The 23,302-nt window shown below is 47.2% G+C and overlaps 2 protein-coding genes across 4 annotated transcripts in view; one reads left to right on the forward strand and one right to left on the reverse strand.

The window, feature by feature from the left end:
- The window catches only part of LOC147114575 (cathepsin Z-like), a 92,849-nt gene that overhangs the window by 57,698 nt on the left and 11,849 nt on the right, over nucleotides 1-23,302 (forward strand). The gene's annotated exons all lie outside the window — the stretch shown is intronic.
- Nucleotides 1-23,302, reverse strand: part of impa2 (inositol monophosphatase 2) — a 73,387-nt gene that overhangs the window by 31,016 nt on the left and 19,069 nt on the right. For all 3 annotated transcript variants that reach the window (XM_085992344.1, XM_085992343.1, XM_085992342.1), the window contains exons 2-4: nucleotides 21,035-21,168; nucleotides 6,778-6,882; nucleotides 5,298-5,343 (exon numbers count right to left, since the gene is read on the reverse strand). In XM_085992344.1, the coding sequence (XP_085848470.1) occupies nucleotides 5,298-5,343; nucleotides 6,778-6,882; nucleotides 21,035-21,168 (285 nt within the window). The remainder of the gene's footprint in view (nucleotides 1-5,297; nucleotides 5,344-6,777; nucleotides 6,883-21,034; nucleotides 21,169-23,302) is intronic.

A 23,302-nucleotide genomic window follows, 5' to 3' on the forward strand; every position in this document is an offset into this window, starting at 1 on the left:
AGAGGCGGGAAGAGGATTACAACCACTTAACTGCCTGTTAACAGGTAGTTAACAGCTAGTTAAGAGGCTTTTTCCTATTTTTCAACTGCTGCTGCAAAATTAAGTTTTAGAAAATAAATTAGTAAGTCTGGGTGGGGGGGGGGGGAAAGAGAAACAAGATGCAGATGTTTTAACTCGTGCCATTCTTGAACTCTTAGCATCACTAATTATCTAGGAATAAGTATACAGTTGTATGTATTTCACAGTCCAACCTTTTAGGACTGACTCTTGTCAAAGAAAGAAGGCCTTGCATTTATGTAGTGCCTTTCACATCCCAAAGTGCTTTACGGCCAATGAAGTACTTTTCTTTAAGTATAGTCACTGTTGTAATGTAGGAAACGCGGCAGCCAATTTGCACACAGCAAGGTCCCACAATGACCACATAATCTGTTTTTACGTGTTAGTTGATCAACTCAAATTAAAAATTCTCATCCTTGTGTTCAAATCTCTCCATGGCCTCGCCTCTCCCGATCTCGGTAACCTCCGCCGGCCCTACAACCCTCCGAGAGCTTTGTGTTGCTCCAATTCTGGCCTCTTGCGTATCCCTGACTTCCTTCGCCCCACCGTTGGCGGCCGTGCCTCATGCTGTCTAAGCCCCAAGCTCTGGAATTCCCTCCCTAAACCTCTCTGCCTCTCAATCACTCTCTCCTCCTTTAAGATGCTGCTTAAAACCTATCTCTTTGACCAAAAATTGCAGGGCTACAGGGAGGGGGGGCAGGGGGAGACTAGCTGAAGTGCTCTTGCAGAGAGCCAGCATGGGCTCGATGGGCTGAATGGCCTCCTTCAGTGCTGTAACCATTCTATGATTCTAAGCTTTGGTTCACCTGTCTGAATGTCTCCTTCTTTGGCTCAGTTTCACAATTCACGGGTGATGCGCATTGGGATGTTTTACTACGTTAAAGGCGCTATATAAATGCAAGATGTTGTTACAAGTCTCAGTCTGCGCCAGGAAGATCAAAATGCCCCATAATTACAAATTGGGCCGTAGCAATAATCTTTATGATCTCCCACGGCAGTACATCCATCTCATTTTTATTTTGCAGTGGCCTGTAACATATTCCTACCACTCTCTATTTCCTTCTATTTTCCAGATTCCCCCTAACAGACTGTGCCAATGCCAAGTTCTTTCCTATGACCACTGTTTAAACCTTCTCTGATAAACAGTACCATCTCAGTTTAATTCTCCATTCCCCAGTGGGACAAGAATCCGACTCCTTGTACACGGTCTAGAGGCCGTCAGCCTTATTTTATTCTCATACCATGTGTTCAGCTACACATTGAGCTGCCTAATCTCCTTCCAATAGGTTCAGCACACGACACGGGGGTGAGATTACTGGAAGCCCTTGCACCCCCCACCGCCCCCTCCCCGATCTTTTTCTTAGCCTCTGAAATTCCCCTTTGCAAGACCTCTATTCTCACATGAACCATGACCTCTGATATCCCTCCTTCTCAGTATTGATTTTATCCACCCGTTTGGTCAAATCCCAAACCCTGGCCCCTGGGGAGCAGCACGCTACCGGAACTCCCAGTCATGCTTCCAAAGCGGCTATCAATCCCGATAACCATGTCGTCCGATGCTCCTACAATCTTACCTTCTATCTTAGCTGCTCCCTGTTCTCCTTGCGCAGCCGCTTGCTGTCTAGTGCCAGTGGCCTGCTCGTGGTTACCGTCTCCTGCAGTTTCATCCTTGTCTACTCTTCTTAAATGCTCTAGAAGCTGCTAACCCATACCCTATTCTTTGCTGCACTGTTGCCCTCGATCTCGATGGCCACAGATTCACGAAAGGTCTTTTTTCTCCTTGCGCGCAGTTAGTTGCTCTTCAAGCCTAGCAACTCAAGGGACTCATAGAAACATAGAAGATAGGAGCAGGAGTAGGCCATTCGGCCCTTCGAGCCTGCTCCGCCATTCAATGAGATCATGGCTGATCATCCAAATTCAGTACCCTGTCCCTGCCTTCTCCCCATATCCCTTGATCACTTTAGCCTTAAGAAATATATCCAACTCTTTCTTGAATATATTTAATGAACTGACCTCCACTGCCCTCTGTGGCAGAGAATTCCACAGGTTCACCACATTCTGGGTGAAGAAATTCCTCATTTCAGTCCTAAATGGCTTACCCCTTATCCTTAGACTGTGACCCCTGGTTCTGGACTCCCCGGCCATCAGAAACATCCTTCCTGCATCTAGTCTGTCCAGGCCTGACAGAATTTTATAGGTTTCGATGAGATCCCCTCTCAATCTTCTAAACTCCAGTGAGTATAAGCCCAATCGACACAATCTCTCCCCATACGTCATTCCTGCCATCCCAGGTATCAGCCTGGTGAATCTTCGCTGCACTCCTTCCATGGCAAGAATGGCCTTCCTCAGGTAAGGCGACCAAAACTGCACACAATACTCAAGGTGCGGTCTCACCAAGGCCCTGTACAACTGTAGCAAGACATCCTTGTTCCTGTACTCAGACCCTCTTGCTACGAAGGCCAACATACCATTTGCCTTCTTAACCGCCTGCTGCACCTGCATGCTTACCTTCAGCGACTGGTGCACAATAACACCCAGGTCTCGTTGCACTTCCCCTTCTCCCAATCTATTGCTATTCAAATAATAATCTGCCTTCCTGTTTTTGCCACCAAAGTGGATAACCTCACATTTATCCACATTATAGTGCATTTGCCATGTTTCTGCCCAGTCACCCAACCTGTCCAAATCGTACTGGAGTTTCACGACATCCTCCTCACAGCATACCGTCCCACCCAGCTTTGTGTCATCTGCAAATTTGGAGATATTACATCCAATTCCCTCGTCCAGATCATTAATATATATTGTGAATAGCTGGGGCCCAAGGACCGATCCCTGCGGTACCCCACTAGTCTCTGCCTGCCACTCGGAAAAAGAGCCGTTTATTCCAACTCTTTGCTTTCTGTCCACCAACCAGTTCTCTATCCAAGTCAATACCTTGCCCCCAATCACATGTGCCTTAATTTTGCACGCTGGTCAGCAATTCATGCAAACGTACTCAATCTCCATATGTTAACAGTTCAGGATGACCCACATTCTTCCAAGTCACACGCCCTGTTATAAATCTCATCATCAAGAAACTACTTATGAAATAACGCTGGACAGCCAGCTGGTGGCGCCGTCCAAGGAGTATAAATACTCGGGCGTGGGCCCCAGCTTGCCAGGGACATTTTCTAAGACAAGGAACTAGTGAAATACAACTAGACTTCCATGTTCTGAAACAAGTTGATTAAAGCCTTGCTTTATGTTCAAACCAAGTGCGTAGTGAGTTTTATTACGTCATGCACTATAAGCTTAGCATCCACAACAGCCATCTCAGTACAGAAGTGTGGCAAAGAATGTTTAGTTTTAAATGTTACAAAGCGTACCTTTATTGACCAGTTCCTCAGCTCTAGCTCGCTGAGCTCCAACTCTCTTGAATAAGAAAACGATTTCATGCTTAGCCAAAATCTCACGCCACCACAAATCCCCGAAGGTTCCAGCCTTGATCTACTGTCTCGGTTTTATTAGCTGACCTCAGCTGAGGTGAGCAAGTGGTTGCTACAATTAGCCTCAGTGCCTCTGGCCGAGAGGGGGGAAATGATCTGCTCCTCCCTCAATTGCTATCCAATGACCGCGTGAGGTGAATGGCAGGCACGTTTTTGGTCAGGCTTGGCTGTGATGCCTCCCCCACCCCCCCCCCATGGTCAAGTGGCTTGGCAACACTCACCGTCCATTCTCACACATGAAGAATGGCTATTCAGGCAGTTCAGAGACGATTCACGAGGTTAATTCCAGAGATGAGGGGGTTGACTTGTGAAGAAAGATTGAGCAGGCTGGGCCGATACTCATTGGAATTCAGAAGAATGAGAGGTGATCTTATTGAAACATATACTAAGGGGGCTTGACAAGGTAGATGCAGAGAGGATGCTTCCCCTCGTGGGGAAATCTAGAACCCGGGGGGCACAGTTTTAGAATGAAGGGTCGCCCTTTTAGAACTGAGATGAGGAGGAATTTCTTCTCTCAGAGGGTCGTAAACCTGTGGCATTCTCTGCCCCAGAAAGCTGTGGAGGCTGGGTCATTAAATACATTTGAGGTGGAGATAGACAGATTTTTGCAAGATAAGGGAGCGAAAGGTTATGGAGAGTGGGTGGGGAAGTAGCTTTGAGCCCAAGATCAGCCATGATCTTACTGAATGGCGGAGCAGGCTCGAGGGGCCAAGTGACCTATTCCTGCTCCTATGTTCTTATGATCTTATTCGGGGCGGGTACAGAAGGGCAGGCCTTCTGTAGGGGGATTAAATACGTGGGGTTACGGGGATAGGGTGGGATATGTGTTGGTGTAGGGGTTACGGGGATCGGGTGGGATGTGTGTCGGTGCAGGCTCGATGGGCCGAAATGGCCTCTATCTGTACTGTGAGGTTTCTGTGATTCTGTGACTATGGAAGCGTAACCCAGGAAGGAGTAAACTTCTTAAGGAGGGGAGGAAATTGGGGAGGGGAAGGAAACTGACACGCAGTAAATCCAGTTCATCACACAATGGGCTAGAAATTCAGTAAGGCCCCACCAGCTTTGCGCCCAGTTACCGCCCAAAGAGGGCTTCTGCGCCAATAGAGGAGTTTGCGCTGATATTCAGCGCAGTGGTAATGGCGGCGGTAGCCGGTAGCGCTGCGCCAGCACCGATGACGTCATCGGTGTGCGCAGTGCCCCGGTTCCGCCCCGATACCGGCCCAACCCCCATATTTAGTTGCGGCCGCCTCTTCCGCAGCGGCCGCAAACAACGTTCTGCAACCGTGGCCGTCCTGCAGCCTTAGTGGCGCTAGCTAAGGCGGAGGTGCGGCCGGCCGCTTTTTCGTCGGCCGCCTGCCCGCACCTCCTTCCCCGGCCTCCTCCACCCCCCCCCCCCGCGGCATTGCCGGCTGCTTTCCGCGAGCCCGGCACTTCTCCGTGGTGCCGGGCTCATTTGCCGGCACTATCAAGCGGCGATCTCCCCGTTGCAGGCACCTCCCCCTTAAGAGAAGGAGGAGGCCTGCAGTACCGCAGCCTGCCGTTCCGCAGCGGGTGGCGCAGCGGCACCTACAGCGCTGAAATTCAGTTTCAGCGCCCCAAGCGGGGGCGGGCACACCCTGGAATAGCGCCCGGTTCCGACTTGGGGCGCAAAAACTGAATTTCTGACGGTCGCAACTGGCTCTGCGCGCAGCGCTAACTTTTGGGCGCAAGCGAGCTGGCGGGGCCTTACTGAATTTCTAGGCCAATATTCTTTACCTCTTTTTTGACAGAAAATCCAATAGAAACTGCCACCACCGGTGCTCTGAAAAAGAGAATTCAGTGTATAATTCGGTTTTATATAGCAATGCTGCATTTCATATTAAAACAAGAGAAACACAATTGTTGGCCCAATGAAAAAAATCGAACTGATACTTGGGTCATGAAATTCGTCTCAATAGTAAACATCCAGCGACAAAATTGCAAGAACATGCAGCTTTCAAATGTCCAATTTTGATTCATAGTTGTTCATTACATAAGAATTTAATCCCCTGCTCTTTTCATACTACGTCAGCCATGGCTCGGTGGACAGCACCCTCGCCTCGGAGTGAGAAGGCTGTTGACTTGAGCACAAATTCTCGGTTCCCCAGATTGATTCCTGGGAGGAGAGGGCTGTCCTATGAGGAGAGATTGAGCCTATACTCTCTGGAGTTTAGAAGAATGTGAGGTGATCTCATTAAAACATGTAAGATTCGGAAGGGGATTGGCAGGGTAGATGCCGAGAGGCTGTTTCCCCCTGGGCTGGAGAGTCTAGAACGAGGGGGCATAGTCTCAAGATAAGGGGTCAGCCATTTAAGACTGAGATGAGGAGGCGTTGCTTAACTGGGAGCCATTGTAGGTCAGCAAGCATAGCGGTGATGGGTGAATGGGACTTGGTGCGAGTTAGGACACGGGCAGCAGAGTTTTGGATGACCTCAAGTTTACGGAGGGTAGAATGTGGGAGGCTGGCCTGGAGTGCATTGGAATAGTGGAATTATGGTCATTATATAATGCCGTTCTACCCCTTGTACAATATTTGATATAAGTATGGATACATAATCCAGTTTTATATGTAAGGAGACTGTTTACATAGGATTACATTACATCGGATATACGGCACAGAAACAGGCCATTCGGCCCAACCAGTCCATGCCGGTGTTTATGCTCCACTCGAGCCTCCTCCCATCTTTCCTCATCTAACTCTATCAGCATAACCCTCTATTCCCTTCTCCCTCATATGCTTGTCTAGCCTCCCCTTAAATGCATCGATACTATTCGCTTCAACCACTCCCTGTGGTAGCGAGTTCCACGTTCTCACCACTCTCTGGGTAAAGAAGTTTCTTCTGAATCCCCTATTGGATTTCTTGGTGACTATCTTATATTGATGGCCTCTAGTTTTGCTCTTCCCCACAAGTGGAAACATTCTCTCTGTATCCACTCTGTCAAAACCTTTCATAATTTTAAAGACATCTATTAGATCACCCCTCAGCTTTTTTTTTTTTAAAGAGAAAAGAGACCCAGCCTGTTCATCCTTTCCTGATGGGTACACCCTCGCATTTCTGGTATCATCCTTGTAAATCTTCTCTGCACCCTCTCCAGTGCCTCTATATCCTTTTTATAATATGGCGACCAGAACCGTACACAGTACTCTAAGTGTGGTCTAACCAAGTTTCTTTGAGGAGAAAGGGCTATTTCTTTGAGGAGGAAGCATAGATTATACCCGTGCACAAAGTTACATGTTCCATCGATGGGGTCTATTATCCAGGTGGGATCATCGGTCAGAATGCATTTTTCACCAGCTGCAACCGATTCTTCTCCAATAAACCTGCAACAACAAGCCTGATTCAATCAAAAGAAAGTCAATCCTACATTACGTTTGTTCATACCGCTATACGCTAGGACATTACAGTCACTTAAAAAAATACAGTAATTGAAATACTTTTGTTAAGTCTAAAAAGGAGCGTTAAAAATAAAATCTACACAATTTACTTAAAGCCCCTTTTCAGGAAGCTGAACAACCCTTAATATATGAAGTCACGTGAACACAGTGCAGGCTGTGCTTTTCAATTCAGTAAAGGTGCTTGAATTTCCGGCAGAGCCACTTATACAAATATGCAATGTAACACCAATGTGATACAAGTGTGAGACTGGTAGCTACTGAATCAATTCGCAGCCAGCCCACCCAATCTAAACCGCTTGGCTGCAACTGCGTTCTCACAGGCGTGCGGAGTTTAGCTCCCAGTGTAGGCAAACTGGTGAATGGCTTTAGAGCACAGGTGCCAGTATCAGCATTCTTAAAACATTAAAAAAAACTCTGCTCGAGTACTCAGGAAGTCCTACAGATCCTCCTGAACATTTCTTGAACGAGGCTTAATACTGCATTGCATCTATATTCACTTTTATTAACTACCAACTGTGTGTAGCGCAGATTCTCAGGGTTGAATAGCACAAAACGGGGCAGCACGTTGAATGAAAATGACTCCCCCTTCAACTTTCCTTCCTCTTATAAAGAATCACCAAATTGAGAATTTTTTCTACAAGTCAAGCTATAATTTTAGATTTTTTTTTAAACATAATTATTACTTTCATTTGCCAGTACCGTATATGTTCTGATCTGGCACAGTTTAACATTAACTGTACTGTAGCAGGGTGATACGATTATTCAATATTGAGGTCAAAACCCGACAGCGTTTCGTAAATGAGAACAGAAAACGAGCAACGTGTAGTTTCCCCAAATTGTTTTACAAGGCTGGGTCTCCATAATTAAGCCAGAAATATTCATCTGAAGTTCTGTGCTGCCTAGCAACCACTTAATATCATAATCATAATCATAATCAACTTTATTGTCATTGTTAGTGCACAAGTGCAGTACAACGAAATGTAGGCTTGCGGCTCCCGAGAGTGTACATTTAGATTAAGACATTTAAACATTCAACATTCATTTGGCTTGTAATACATTAACATAACCATAATAAAGTGCATTGGCAGATGTGCAGGCTTTAGAGTTTATTTGTGGAGTTCAGTAGGATGACAGCCCTGGGAAAGAAGCTGTTCCTAAATCTGGTCGTACGGGTGCGAATGCATCTGTAGCGTCTCCCAGATGGCAGGAGGGCGAACAGACTGTGGCTGGGGTGGGTAGGGTCTTTGATGATGGTCCGTGACCTCCGTAAACAGTGTTTCTGGTATATGTGCTCTATGGTCCGTTTGTAATGATGGCAAAATAACCACCTAGAAGGACAAGGGCAGCAGGCGCATGGGAACACCACCAGTGCTGCCTCCCCCACTTTCTCCGACACACAGAGACTGACAGGCTAGTTGTATACACAGACATACTCACACGAGCTACTTATATACTGAAGGAGCTCGACACCATCCAGGAGAAAGCAGCCCCGCTTGATTGGCACCCCATCCACCGCCTTAAACATTCACGCCCTCCACCACCAGCGTACAGTGGCTGCAGTGTGTACCATCTACAAGATACACTGCAGCAACTCGCCAAGGCTTCTTCGACAGCACCTCCCAAACCCCCGCGACCTCTACCACCTTAGAAGGACAAGGGCAGCAGGCGCATGGGAACACCACCACTTCCAAGTCACACACCATCCTGACTTGGAAGTATATCGCACGTTCCTTTATCGTCACCTGGAACTCCCTCCCTAACAGCACTGTGGGAGTACCTTCAGCACACGGACTGCAGCGGTTCAAGAAGGCAGCTCACCACCACCTTCTCAAGGGCAATTAGGAATGGGCAATAAATGCTGGCCTTACACACATCCCATGAATGAATAAAGGTCATCATTCCAAGTATATAAATATAGACTGCTGTGCTTATACAGTAGCTATAAAGACAGGTCAAATAGATAGCTACAGTATAGGCAGCCAACAGCTCCCTGTTTGTATTCTTTAGCTCTTGAGTTCCACCCTCACTAAAGCGCCAATCCCAGCGGGCAAGTTTTAAATGTTTTGAAAGTCCAGGCGGCAGTGTCCACGCTTTCTATATACAACGGGGCAGAGTTTCCACTTGTTTCCATTAGTAATACACCAGCGTGATCCGGGCAGAATCGGGCGAGTCACTGCAAAAAGATTTGGGAATACTAAATGCAAGTGAGTTACACCCAAAACCACTTGCGTTCGTGCTTTCCGCTGGTTTGAGATTTAATTCGCCGGATCAGGCCCCTCCCACAAAACTGGCCACGCCCCCTACCCCCCCCCAAACCAGGTCGAAATTGCCAGTTTCCGACTGCGCTGGTTCGGGAAGGCTCTTCAATTTGCTTTCATTTCCTGAGGCGCACAGGTGCTAGCAGGCACGGTTTAAACGTTTTTCATATCAAAAAATATTAAATTTACTAAGAAACTGACTAAAGTCCACCAATGAAACTATTAAATGGTTCAGTAGAGTTTTTCGAAGTCATTTTCAGTGATTTTAACTCAGGTCACTCGCAGCTGGAGGACTGGCGGACATTGTGGCAAAAAGTGCTTATTTTTGGTGATAAACCTATTTTCAGCTGTGTTCATAAAACTGCAGCTGAAAAGTTCCCGGTTGCGCCCAAAGCAGAAGCTCGAACCCCATGACCGAAATAAGCTCTGCTTCAATTTATAAAATGCCCAGGAGGCTCATTAGACGTTCTCAATCAGGCTCGGCACCATAATGAAGCTTTACTCCACAAGGTTTGAGTGTTGAGGTGGTGCAAGAGAGTCTCCTCCAAGGAGTCTCACGCTGCTCTCCTTCGATGTCAGCTCAGGACATGTCTCTGGAGTTTTACTGTCACTTTGGAAACAATGCGCAGGTGGTAATATAAGAACTAGGAGCAGGAGTCGGCCATAGGGCCCCCCGAGCCTGCTCCGCCATTCAATAAGATCATGGCTGATCTTCAGCCTCAACTCCACTTTCCTGCACTATCCCCATATCCCTTGATTCCCCTAGAGTCCAGAAGTCTATCTACCTCAATCTTGAATATACTCAACGACTGAGCCTCCACAGTTATCTGGGGCAGAGAATTCCAAGATTCACAACCGTCTGAGTGAAAAAATTCTCCTCATCTCAGTCCTAAGTGGTCACCCCCTTATCCTGAGACTGTGGCCCCTAGTTCTAGACTCTCCAGCCAGGGGAAACAACCTCTCAGTATCTACCCTGTCAACTCCCTTCAGAACCTTGTATGTTTCAATGAGATCACCTCTCATTCTTCCAAACTCCATAAAGTATAGGCCCATTCTGCTCAATAACTTCAACAACAGTAAGATTTTCAAGATCTTGGTTTGGTGGGCTCCCACTCCCCCTCCACGCATTCACTATCTTGCTTATATGATGAGGTAGGCTATACTGTTTGGCTGTTCAGTGAGTAGTTAAGCCCAGTATTATACAATCTTTGCAAGTATTCTTTATGGTTGCATATATATTGGTGGACTAACAGTGTGACAGGCAAGGATACAGATTTCGACTTCACCACATGGGCCCCTGTTGAAGATATGGAGCTGAGGCTGATTTGAGGAGGAGGGGGGGAAGAAGTAATTTTTCTTCCTAATTAAGATTATCACAAAGTCACAGCAATGGTCAAATGCAGAAACCCACAATCACAGGACTGTGGGGAGTTGTGCACAGCATGGGGGGAGGGGGTTAGGTAGAGGGGGGGAAAAAAGAGTCTAAAAGCTAGCAGAAGAAAAAACAATCTGTAATTGCTTTTAGAACTTGGGTCAAAAAATGCCGCTCACACCTATAGATTTTATTGTAAGGACAACTTCCTACTTCTGTTTTCTTCATATTATTGAATGTTCAATTTCAAAGTTCTCATCCTTGTTTTCAAATCCCTGCATGGCCTTGTCCCCTCCCTATCTCTGTAATCTCCTCCAGACCCACAACCCCCCCCCGCCGAGTTATCGGCGCTCCTCTAATTCCGCCCTTTTGAGCATCCCTGATTATAATCACTCAACCTTCGGCGGCCGTGCCTTCTGTTGCCTGGGCCCTAAGCTCTGGAATTCCCTCCCTAAACCTCTCCCCCTCTCTTTCCTCCTTTAAGACACTCCTTAAAACCTACTTCTTTGACCAAGCTTTTGGTCACCTGCCCTAATTGCTCCTTATGTAGCTCGGTGTCAATTTTTTTTGTCTTATAATACTCCTGTGAAGCGCCTTGGGACATTTTACTACGCTAAAGTTGTTTGCCGTTCATTAATGAAAGGGATGCCTCATTGCAGTGGAGAGATACTCAAGACATTCCGAATAAAGATCCTGGGGCAGAGAGGAAACTGATTGTTCAATGTGACCTCTTTAGTCAGCAGTTGTAAACTGTTGAGTCACAGTGACATATCTGGAGCACCACACTGAAGGTTCATCTCCCTCCATAGGAGAGCTTCGAAACACAATATTCCATTAATCATATCATTTTTGCCAGCATGCTCATTTAGTCTCAAAAAACCAGGTCAGCTCTGGGTCAACCGCTGATCAATATACACAGCTTCCAGTAAACAGACTGAAAACAGCAACAGAATTCCTTCATTTTTACGCCAAACAAATTTAAACATCGTTTTTTTCACATACAGGTTGGACAGTGGGGACTCCAAGTGTAGTGGTTATAGGAACAGCAATAGCCCTCGAGCATGTTCTGCCATTCAATTAGGTCATGGCTGATCTGTGCCTCAACTTTATTTACCTGCCATTGATCCACATTATACGAGACACGCAACCCAGAGGTCGAGAGTTCAAATCCCACCAATGCTAGGCTGTGGAAATGAATTCAATAAATCTGGCCATTTGTAGGCCAAGAGCAGATTAAATCACCATGAAAGCTCCCAGGTTATCGGGAAAAAAAACTGGTTCACCAACACCCTTCAAGGAATTGAATCTTATTGCCCTCAGCAGTGGCCCAGCAAGTCATTCAGTTGTAAAGCTCAGTTAAGGGTGGAGAATAAATGTAACTTTGCCAATGTCACCCACAAATATAAAAAACATAGCATGGGGCAGTCCCAGAATAAGATCTTGGTAGTTGACTCCAATCCATTTACAGTGCCCAATAAACCATTAAAAAAAATTAATTCAAGGGATGTGGGCATCGCTGGCAAGGCCAGCATTTATTTATTTATTTATTTATTTTTTGCCCTTCCCTAACTGCCCCTTGAGAAGGTGGTGGTGAGCTGCCTTCTTGAACCGCTGCAGTCCGTGTGGTGAAGGCACTCCCACAGTGCTGTTAGGGAGGGAGTTCCAGGATTTTGACCCAGCGACGATGAAGGAACGGCGATATATTTCCATGTCAGGATGGTGTGTGACTTGGAGAGGAACTTGGAGGTGGTGGTGTTCCCATGCGCCTGCTGCCCTTGTCCTTCTCGGCGGTAGAGGTCACATATTTTCTGTTTGTAATAATCACGAACAGATCCAGAAAGACTTGGGAGTTTAGTGATATACTGTAACTGGGGTTACTATGAAGCAAGGTCTATCATGCCTATCAGTAATGTATTTACTCACTATGGCATTGCTTTTTTTTTAAGGAAAGCAATTATTTGGATTCAAGCCCAATCAAACACAAATCCAAATACAGCACCATCATTTAAAGAGAAGAGTTCTGACTGAATCCAAAAACCAAAACTCCGTGATTCAAGGAAGCATTTACCTGAAATTCATTTTGCATTTTGCAGGGTTCAATTGTCTAAAACTGACTAGTTTTGGCTTTTATTTCCACAAATTTTCTTTGTTCCTTTCCTGAAGATGTCGAGACCCGCTGGGATATGGCAGCCATCTGAGACCTTAACCAGGTGGCCATTCTTCAAGTGTGGGCCTATACAATGAGTGGCAGCAGGGACATCTCAGACACGCCTAACCCTGGTCTGGTCTGACACACACATGCACTTTTCAGCAGGGATCACTGATAGCAGTCGGCAACTGAAACCTTTGCTGATTTTCTCTACCTGGCCCAGGGAACTGAGGCCAAATGAAGCACTCCAATTACTGCACTGGCAGAGATCTGCTAACTCGGTACAGGCTGCAACTTAAACCTTGGATTTTCTCTGAATGGCTCAGTAACAGGCCTACAAGTAGTGTATTTACCCACTCAGGAATTGTTTTGTTTTCCTCTTTGTAGCTCACCCAGATGTTTCATTATTCTCAGCATAAGAATGGCTTATGCTGCTTTGAAACTGGACATCTGGCAGGGAGGGGGGGGGGGCGGTTACCATTCTCTTTGTGCCCCCCCCATCATATTTTGTTCCCCCTAGCAGAAGTGTCTATTAATGGCCTCCATTAACAAGATCACATAGAAACATAGAAAAATAGGAGCAGGAGTTGGCCATTTGGCCCTTCGAGCCTGCTCCGCCATTCAATATGATCATGGCTGATCCTCTATCTCAATACCATATTCCCGCTCTCTCCCCATACCCCTTCATGCCTTTTGTGTCTAGAAATCTATCTGATGTAAGAAAACTACTAGGCACTTGGTCTAAGCTTTAAACAAAGCTTTGATCAACTGTTTTTCAACATGGAGATCTAGTTGCGTCCTTCACTAGTTTCTGTTAAAGAATGTCCTGCACAAGCTGGGCCCATGCCTGAGTATTCATACTCTCCCTGGACAGCGCCACCAGCAGGCCGCCCAGTATTACTTCATAAGTCATTTCCACATGAATGACAGATTCATGTCACTATCTCCTTCTTAAATATATTCAGTGACTTGGCCTCCACAGCCTTCTGTGGTAGAGAATTCCACAGGTTTACCACCCTCTGAGTGAAGAAATTTCTCCTCATCTCAGTCCTAAATGTCCTACCCCGTATCCTGAGATTGTGACCCCCTCGTTCTAGACCCCCCAGCCAGGGGAAACATTCTCCCTGCATCCAGTCTGTCTAGCCCTGTCAGAATTTTATATGTTTCCAAAAGATCCCCTCTCATTCTTCTAAACTCTAGTGAATACAGGCCTAGTCGACCCAATCTCACCACATATCAATCGCTTGGGAAATTGTGGGTGCAAACTCGCCCTATACCACACTGAGACAATTTTTTTTTCATTCGTGAGACGTGGACTGCCAAGGCCAGCATTCATTGCCCATCCCTAGTTGCCCTTGAGAAGGTGGTGGTGAGCCGTCTTCTTGAACCGCTGCAGTCCGTGTGGTGAAGGTACTCCCACAGTGCTGTTATGTAGGGAGTGCCAGGATTTTGACCCAGCGACGATGAAGGATTGGTGATACATGTCCAAGTCAGGATGGTGTGGAACTTGGAGGTGGTGGTGTTCCTATGCGCCTGCTGCCCTTGTCCTTCTAGTTGGTAGAGGTCGTGGGTTTGGGAGGTACTGCCGAAGAAACCTTCTTTAAGTGCTTACTTCCAACTATGTTAAAGGGGCATGGTTTGGGATCCAATTTCCTTTTAAGAAATGAATAGCAATTGGTTTGCTACATACACCATTGAAACAGTGAGTCTCACTTGAACCACAAGCTCCAGTCTGACACCCATAGTTTTCTCAACAAGCTCAAAAGGTAAACAAGAATGGAACTTCGCAATATTACTACCCAGTAAGAGAAGGACCTTTTGCGGCAGATTCTGCTTCTAATTAAGTGTCATTTTAGGCTAGATATACAAAATTAAATTGAAGAAATTGTGGAATCGCGTAGCTTTGATCATAGTCTGAAGTTACAGCTGTCTACAAATCAGGTATTACTGTGAAACTTCGGTGAAGGGCCAGGTCCAATAGTGCCAGACACCATCATGATCGAAGAGTAGGAAAGAAGACAAATCAAGTCATAGAGTCATAACAGCACAGAAGGAGGCCATTCGGCCTATCGAGTCCATGCCGGCTCTCCAGTCAGTCCCATTCCCCCACTCTATCCCCGTAGCCCTGCAAGTTTATTTCCCTCAAGTGCCTATCCAGTCTCCCCTTGAAAACATTGAGTGACTCCGCTTCCACCACTTCCGTCAGCAGCGAGTTCCAGGTCCTCACCACTCGCTGTGTAAAAACGTTTTTCCTCACATCCCCCCTGTATCTCTTGCCCAAAACCTTAAATCTGTGTCCCCTAGTCCTTGTGCCATCAACTAGTGGGAACAGCCTTTCCCCGTCTAGCCTATCCAAACCCGTCATAATCTTGTACACCTCTATCAAATCACCCCTCAACCTCCTTTGCTCTAATGAAAACAAATCCAGCCTCTCCAACCTGTCCTTGTAGCTAAGATCCTCCCAACCCTGGAGTAGTAATGATTAGGTGACAACAAGATTGTTTTTTGAACATCTATTGATTGTAGGATGAAGGGAAGACAGGGGGAGATAAGCAGTTGGAAGTTTTGAAGTCGCGGCAAAGAAAAAAGGAGATGGTTCAATGAGTCAACTGGACGCTTCAATTCACTACACCATGCCAAATAGGAGAGGTACCACATAAAGGCCAAAGAGGATAAGAGTATTAAAATTAGTCACAATGGGCTTGTTCACCTCTTGACAGTCACTGACATTGCAGCATTGGGAGAGCCGGGGTAGTGTCTGCCCACACTTGTGGCTGAGGACAATGTATATCATGGCACCACAGAGGGCAACGACGGAAAATACAGCACCTAAAATATAGCCGGTTTGTGAAGATCATAGAGAAACAGATTGGTGTATGATCCACAGTAGCAGAACTGATTTAGACACATTGGGGCAGTTTCACATCTCTCCTGATTTTTATGTCTATTGAAGTCACCTGAAATAAAAATGGGGAGAGTTGTGAAACGGGCCGCTAATTCGCTATCGCCCGTTTTACACTATTGCACAACGTCAAAATCTACCCCAATGTGACCAACAGCACCGGGGGAGTCACTTCACAACATGGACTGCAGCGGTTCAAGGTGGTGGCTCACCATCACCACCTTCTGAGGGGCAGCCAGGGAGGGGCAACAAATGCCGACCTTGCTTGCGACGCCCATATCCCGAGAATGAATTCTTTTATAAAACGACAACATGCTAGGGAATGAAAGGACATAAAGGAAGTACATACTGTAGTACTACACATCTTGACTTAATCAGAATCCATGAATGACGGATCATTCAACATCCTATGAGCTGCTTCAAGTAAGACTTTCTTTTGTACATGACACTTAGACACGAATGCAAGCTTAAAATAACATGGGGGAAAAATTCGGTTGGTTTGCGCCTCAAGAGGGCGCTAATGTGGCGCAAAGCAACTAGCGCCCGTGCACGGCAACGTTCGCGCCGCTCACGAAATTGACTAGATATTTTGTTGCAGCGCTAAACACTACCGCCACGATCTGCGCCCGCAGATCGTGACGTCAGTCGAACATGCAACGCCCCGGTCGCGCCCCGGACCGGATATTGAGTGGCGCCCCATCTTACCGCCTGCCACTAGCAACGACAGGTTGAGGGGAGTATTTTGCAGTCGGGAAGGGACTGGGGGAGCGCTATTTAAAGGCGACCGCTTCCTGCCTTTTTTTGTCTGCAAGATATTTTCACCACGCATTCTGAGTGAGAGAGAGAGACTTCTGGAGATATTCAAAGCTGTGTTGAGGAGTTTTGGGTACTGAGCAGCACTTTGCGGGTTCGTTTTTATTTGATCTTCCTTGTATCGATTTAGAAGAGACTTTGGGGGCTGCACTCTGAGCTCTTTCCCTGGGCCTCTCCATTGTTCTTTCCAACAAATTTGATGTACAGGTCTCTCCAGGCCGAGATTCAAGGCTGCAATGAGCAGGGTGTGGATGGAGAGCAAGATCGACCCTCCCCTTTAGGAACTGACTGGCGCCAGTGTGTCTGTGTTCCATTGCTGACTGACATCACATGAGCTCCGCCAGCGCTCTGAGGTAGCGCCTCGCTCCTCGGCCTTTGCGCCTTAAGACAGGTGTGTAGTGCCTGATTTAGTCTTCCAATCACCTCCAGGGGCAATAGAGGCCAAGTTTGCCATCGGAGGCGATAATTAGCGCCAGGCGCTAAACTCTGCGCCTGGCCGATAATCGCGCCCCTAACGGGGCGATACTGAATTTCTCCCCCCATGATTGTAGAGCGCCACTGAATGAATACACACATCTGTCCCAACTTCCCTACCACTAACTCCCTTGGCACATTTGTAAGCAGAACTGTTTCCAGTGGAAGATTTCCCACAGTAGGACGAGGCTGTGGGCGCACAGGTATTTGTCCTGTTTACTTTGTGGGCCTGATTCAGAGCAACAGGAGTAACACTGAAACAAGAAATAACTGCATGGCGTCTTGCTCAAAAGTTACATTTACACTTTTATATATCTGGTTGTGAGCCCAATCTCCATGTTGAGGGAAAACACAATACAGGCAAGCACTGCTTAAAAAAAAAATGCACTGTAGTCCTGTACACATGGGCTGATAGCTCAGGGCTGCAGCAGCCAGGATAATGTTGGCTCACAGCAGCTTCTGCCATCAGAGGCAACTATTTAAGTTTGCTGTCAGTGGCCTCTTGGAAGCCCAGCTTGTGAGGTGGGTCTTAGTGGCCCCAGAAACAGCAGCACTGACTTGTTTATATATTACATGGCTTTATCGGCAACACTGTAATACAGAAACGCCACATTTAACTCCCTACAGTGTGATGATAGCACAATGCCACTAACTAAACCATTCCCCACTGACTTGGGATTGGTCACGTCATAGAAACATAGAAATATAGGAGCAGGAGTAGGCCATTCGGCCCTTCGAGCCTGCTCCGCCATTCAATATGATCATGGCTGATCCTCTATCTCAATACCATATTCCCGCTCTCTCCCCATACCCCTTCATGCCTTTTGTGTCTAGAAATCTAACTATCTCCTTCTTAAATATATTCAGTGACTTGGCCTCCACATTCTTCTGTAGAGAATTCCACAGGTTCACCACCCTCTGAGTGAAGAAATTTCTCCTCATCTAAGTCCTAAATGTCCTTCCCTGTATCCTGAGACTGTGACCCCTCGTTTTAGACCCCCCCAGCCAGGGGAAACATCCTCCCTACATCCAGTCTGTCTAGCCCTGTCAGAATTTTATACGTTTCAATGAGATCCCCTCTCATTCTTCTAAACTCTAGTGAACACAGGCCTAATCGACCCAATCTCTCCTCATACGACAGTCCTGCCATCCCAGGAATCAGTCTGGTGAACCTTCGCTGCACTCCCTCGATGGCAAATATATCGGCCTAGAAATTGGGTTGGGGCGCCAAAGTGGCGCAAAAGTCGCCCGAGCGCAGGATTTAGCGCAGCGTTCGAGGCTTTAGCGATCGTCAGATATTCAGTTTCATTGCTCCTCGAGGGACATGGGGCGAGGCTCGAGGCGCTCCACGTCCCTCTTAGGGCGCTGAAACTGAATATCGCAGCGCAACGTGCCGCAGCGCCACACGCTGTGGTACTGCACGCTGCGGTACTGCAGGCCTTCCTCCCACTGTTAAGGGGGAGGTGCCTGCAACAGCGCGATCCCCGCTCGCGAGTGCCGGCAAATGAGCCCGGCACCAAGGAGAAGTGCCGGGCTCTCGGGAAACAGCTGGCAATGCCGCAGGGGGGTGGTTAGGAGGCCGGGGACGGAGGTGCTGGCAGGTGGCCGCCCCGCACCTCCACCTTAACTTGCGCCGCTGCCGGCACAGTAAGGCCCCGTGAACCGGGCAGCGAACGGCGCAACTGCGGCGTTCGCTACCAAATATCGTGAACGGGGCACTGCGCGTACCGATGACGTCATCGGTGGCGGCGCAGCGCAAATGCCTAACGCCACCATTAGCGCCCCTGCTGAATATCGCGGGAGACGCAGCCAGTGGCGCTACAGCCACTGACTGCCTCTTTAGGCGCTAACAGGTGGCGCTACTCACCCAATTTCTCCCCCATCCTTTCTTGGGTAAGGAGACCAATGTCGATTTGTAGAATCCAACATTAGGTTGCACCAAGCAGCTAAAAGGCACGTTTACTTTGCACCGCCGGCTTTGGGAATATTGTACAATACAGTAGTGGTCTCCCATCGCCACTTTCCCACCATTTAGATTGAGCCCTGGGATGAGAAGGTTGTCCTATGAGGTGAGATTGTGTAGATTGGGCCTATACTCTCTGGAGTTTAGAAGAATGAGAGGTGATCTCATTGAAACATACAAGATTCTGAGGGGGAATTGACAGGGTAGATGCTGAGAGGATGTTTCCCCCTGGCTGGACAGCCTAGAACTACGGGTCATAGACTCAGGGTAAGGGGTCGGCCATTTAGGACTGAGATGAGGAGAAATGTCTTCACTCAGAGGGTGGTGAATCTTTGGCATTCTCTACCCCAGAGGGCTGTGGATGCTCAGTCGTTGAGTTATATTCTTTTTTTGGACACCAATGCAATCAAGGGATATGGGGATAGTGCGGGCAGGTGGAGTTGAGGTCGAAGATCAGCCATGATCTTACTGAATGGCAGAGCAGGCTCGAGGGGCCTTATGGTCTACTCCTGCTCCTAATTCTTATGATCTTATTTACTTTTCCATCGGGCACTGATCTCCATCAAGCATTGGGACAGATGCAGAGCTGCAAAATCTGGGGACAGTTCCTAAAAAAAAGTGGTTCTCCCCGTTGCCTGAACAAAGCGAGTCGGTCCGCTGAACATCCCTAATCGCAGCCGACAGGGTGTGAATGTCGCATTTACCTCCCAAACCCGTGACCTCTTCCACCTAGAAGGACAAGGGCAGCAGGCGCACGGGAACACCACCACCTCCTTCAAGTTCCCCTCCAAGTCAAACACCAATCTGACTTGGAAGTATATCGGCCGATCCTTCATCGTCGCTGGGTCAAAATCCTGTAACTCCCTCCCTAGCAGCACTGTGGGAGCACCTTCGCCACACGGACTGCAGCGGTTCAAGAAGGCGGCTCACCACCACCTTCTCAAGGGCAATTAGGGATGGGCAATAAATGCTGGCCTTGCCAGCGACGCCCACACGAATGGAAAAAAAAGCTGCACTTTTACAACGCAAGAAACACCTTAAATTGCATTCCCCTCAGAAAACTCGTTTCCAACAACTCAGTTTAGTTCATCGGAGTTATTGGCTATTAAATACGGGACAGAGGCTAAGAAATGTGGTGCAGCATTTAGATGTTAGGAAACTACCTCAGCTATTTTAAAATTTACTGACCACTTACTTGCATTGGTAAAGGTGTGCTGTTGGTCAGTGCCTGCTCATTAGGAACATAGGAACAGGAGGAGGCCATTCAGCCCCTCGAGCCTGTTCCGCCATTCAATGAGATAATGGCTGATCTGCGATCTAACTCCATATACCCGCCTTTGGCCCATATCCCTTAATACCTCTGGTTAACAGAAAGCTATCAATCTCCGATTTAAAATTAACAATTGATCTAGCATCAATCGCCGTTTGCAGAAGAGAGTTCCAAACTTCTACCACCCTTTGTGTGTAGAAGTGTTTCCTAATTTCACTCCTGAAAGGTCTGGCTCTAATTTTTAGACTATGCCCCCTAGTCCTAGACTCCTCAACCAGCGGAAATAGTTTCTCTCTATCTACCCTATCTGTTCCCCTTAATATCCTGAAAACTTCGATCAGATCACCCCTTAACCTTCTAGTTTCTAGGGAATACAACCCTAATTTGTGTAATCCCTCCTCGTAACTTAACCCTTGAAGTCCGGGTATCATTCTGGTAAACCTACGCTGCACTCCCTCCAAGGCCAATACATCCTTCCCATGGTGTGGTGCCCAGAACTGCTCACAGTACTCCAGGTGTGGTCTAACCAGGGTTTTGTATAGCTGCAGCATAACTTTTGCCCTCTTGTATTCTAGTCCTCTAGATATAAAGGCCAGTATTCCATTAGCCTTTTTGATTATTTTCTGTACCTGTTCGTGACATTTTAACGATCTATGTACCTGGACATTCCCCCCAAACCCAAGTCTCTTTGGACCTCCACTGTTTTTAGCCTTTCACCATTTTGAAAATACCCTGTTCTATCCTTTTTAGGTCCAAAGTGGGTGACCACTTCTTCATTGATAAGGCAAATGATCTGCATGTAAAGTGGGGAAGGGTGAAAAAGAGGTTAAATTATAACATCTGTTGAGTGCAGAGCTGCCATTTAAAACCACCCACCTGTGTGAAGGAAACTTTTTGGTTAGAGTAGAGATGATTAGATTTTCAACGAGCTGATCTGTTTCAGTTACAAGGTCTGCTGCTGAGGATTTTGTTTGCACTCGCTTTTCAATCCTTAACGCTTCCCTGATTATCTTAGAACAAAGATAAATATGGATGAACATTGTTGTAGGCACTTTCTTTAGCTGTTACATGAAGTTACATTTATTTGTTTCCTCCTATTCCACTCCCGTCCCCCCTCCACCTCTGAAGATTCTCATACTGAGTATGTGTTCGTGGGCACCAGACACTCTCCACTCGGTGTCAGGCGTGGCGAGTTTTTCCTCGGGGTAAGGCAGTCTGAAATGCCACCGCCATTTAAATGAATGGAGTCACATTGGACAGCACCTAGATCCCTCCATGCCGAAAACGCATGGACGACCAAAGAGGGAAATAGAGATGTGGAAGTGGCAGATCTTCAGGAAGCAGCTGCAAAGATAATGGGCCATAATTTGGTGGCAAAATAACAGCGAGGGGGGGTCGGAGGGAGGGGGGGTCGGAGGGAGAGGAGGGAGGGGGGTCGGACAGAGCAGGGGTCGGAGTGAGGGGAGGGGTCTGAGGGAGGGGAGGGTCGGAGGGAGGAGGTTGGACGGAGGGGGGGATCGGAGGGAGGGGAGGGTCGGAGGGAGGGGAGGGTCGGAGGGAGAGGAGGGTCGGACGGAGGGGGCCAGAGGGAGAGGAGGGAGGTGGGTTGGACGGAGTGGGGGTCAGAGGGAGGGGAGGGTCGGAGGGTTGGACAGAGGGGGGGGGTCGGAGGGCACCCGGTGTCTGTGGAATTGTATCCGAATGAGAAGTTGATAAAAATTGGTGGAGAAAAAACACATTAAGCATTCTTTGCCAAAACCATTCTGTAGTTTAAAGCATGTCTGATTTTTTTTTTTTTTTTAGATACTAGCAGACCTCTTGGCAGTGTTGACAGTAAATTAAATGATACAAATTTTATAACAGGACCGTTATGCCATAACATGTCATTTCTTTTACAACTGAAGTACAGCCGGATTTAACTTTGTTCCATTCAAGCAACAGATGTGCATATCCTGAGGCCAATTATTGTTGGTAACGGCTATTTGCAGATTTATAGCTGCTCGTTTATCCCCATTTGTCCTCCAAAGGTCAGAGGAAATCCTCAGGAAGTGACAGGCCATCTTTTTTAAAAAACTACTGACAGCAAGCAATTAGGAAGGCAAATGGTATGATGGCCTTTACTGCAAGAGGGTGTAAGAGTGAGGAAGTCTTGCTGCAATTATATAGGGCCTTGGTGAGACTGTGCACAGTTTTGGTCTCCTTATCTAAAGGAAGGATATACTTGCCTTAGAGAGGGTGCAACGAAGGTTCACCAGATTGATTCCTGGGATGAGAGGGTTGTCCTATGAGGAGAGATTGAGCAGAATGGGCCTATACTCTGGAGTATAGAAGAATGAGGTGATCTCATTGAAACATGTACAATTCTTAGGGGGCTTGACAGGGTAGATGCTGAGAGGCTGTTTCCCCCTGGCTGGAGAGTCTAGAACTAGGGGGCATAGTCTCAGGATAAGGGGTCAGCCATTTAAGACTGAGATGAGGATAAATGTCTACACTCATAGGGTGGTGAATCTTTGGAATTCTTCACCCCAGAGGGCTGTGGATGCTCAGTCGTTGAGTGTATTCAAGACCGAGATCGATAGATTTTTAGACACTGTAGGGAATGTAGGGATATGGGGATAGGGCGGGAAAGTGGAGATGATGCTGAAGATCAGCCATGATCTCATTAAATGGCGGAGCAGGCTCGAGGGCCGAATAGCCTACTCCTGCTCCTATTTCTTATGTTCTTTACTGATTTGCACCCTGTCGCGTCCCACTGTGGTTGCACCTATGCTGCACAACAGTCAATTCTATGGTTTCAAGCAGGTCTTCAATTGAAGAAATACAAAAACTAATAATGCAATTACTTTTTAAATCTCAATGGCAGGGGGGGGTGGGGGTTCAGATTACTTCCTCAGGGCACTTCCTCAGTATAACAACAACTTACATAAAACGTCCCAAGGTGCTTCACAATAGTGGTATCAAACAAAATTTGACACAGAGCCACATAAGGAGATATTAGGGCAAATGGCCAAAAGCTTGGTCAAAGGGGTAGGTTTTAAGAAGCGCCTTAATGGAGGAAAGAGAGGTAGAGAGGCGGAGAGGTTTAGGGAGGGAATTCCAGAGCTTAGGGCCTTGACAGCTGAAAGAACGGCGGCCAATTGTGGA

This window comes from Somniosus microcephalus, chromosome 7 (genome assembly GCF_052327205.1).
Source record: "Somniosus microcephalus isolate GS21.2 chromosome 7, FLI_Smic_1.0, whole genome shotgun sequence".
Classification (NCBI taxonomy): Eukaryota; Metazoa; Chordata; class Chondrichthyes; order Squaliformes; family Somniosidae; genus Somniosus; species Somniosus microcephalus.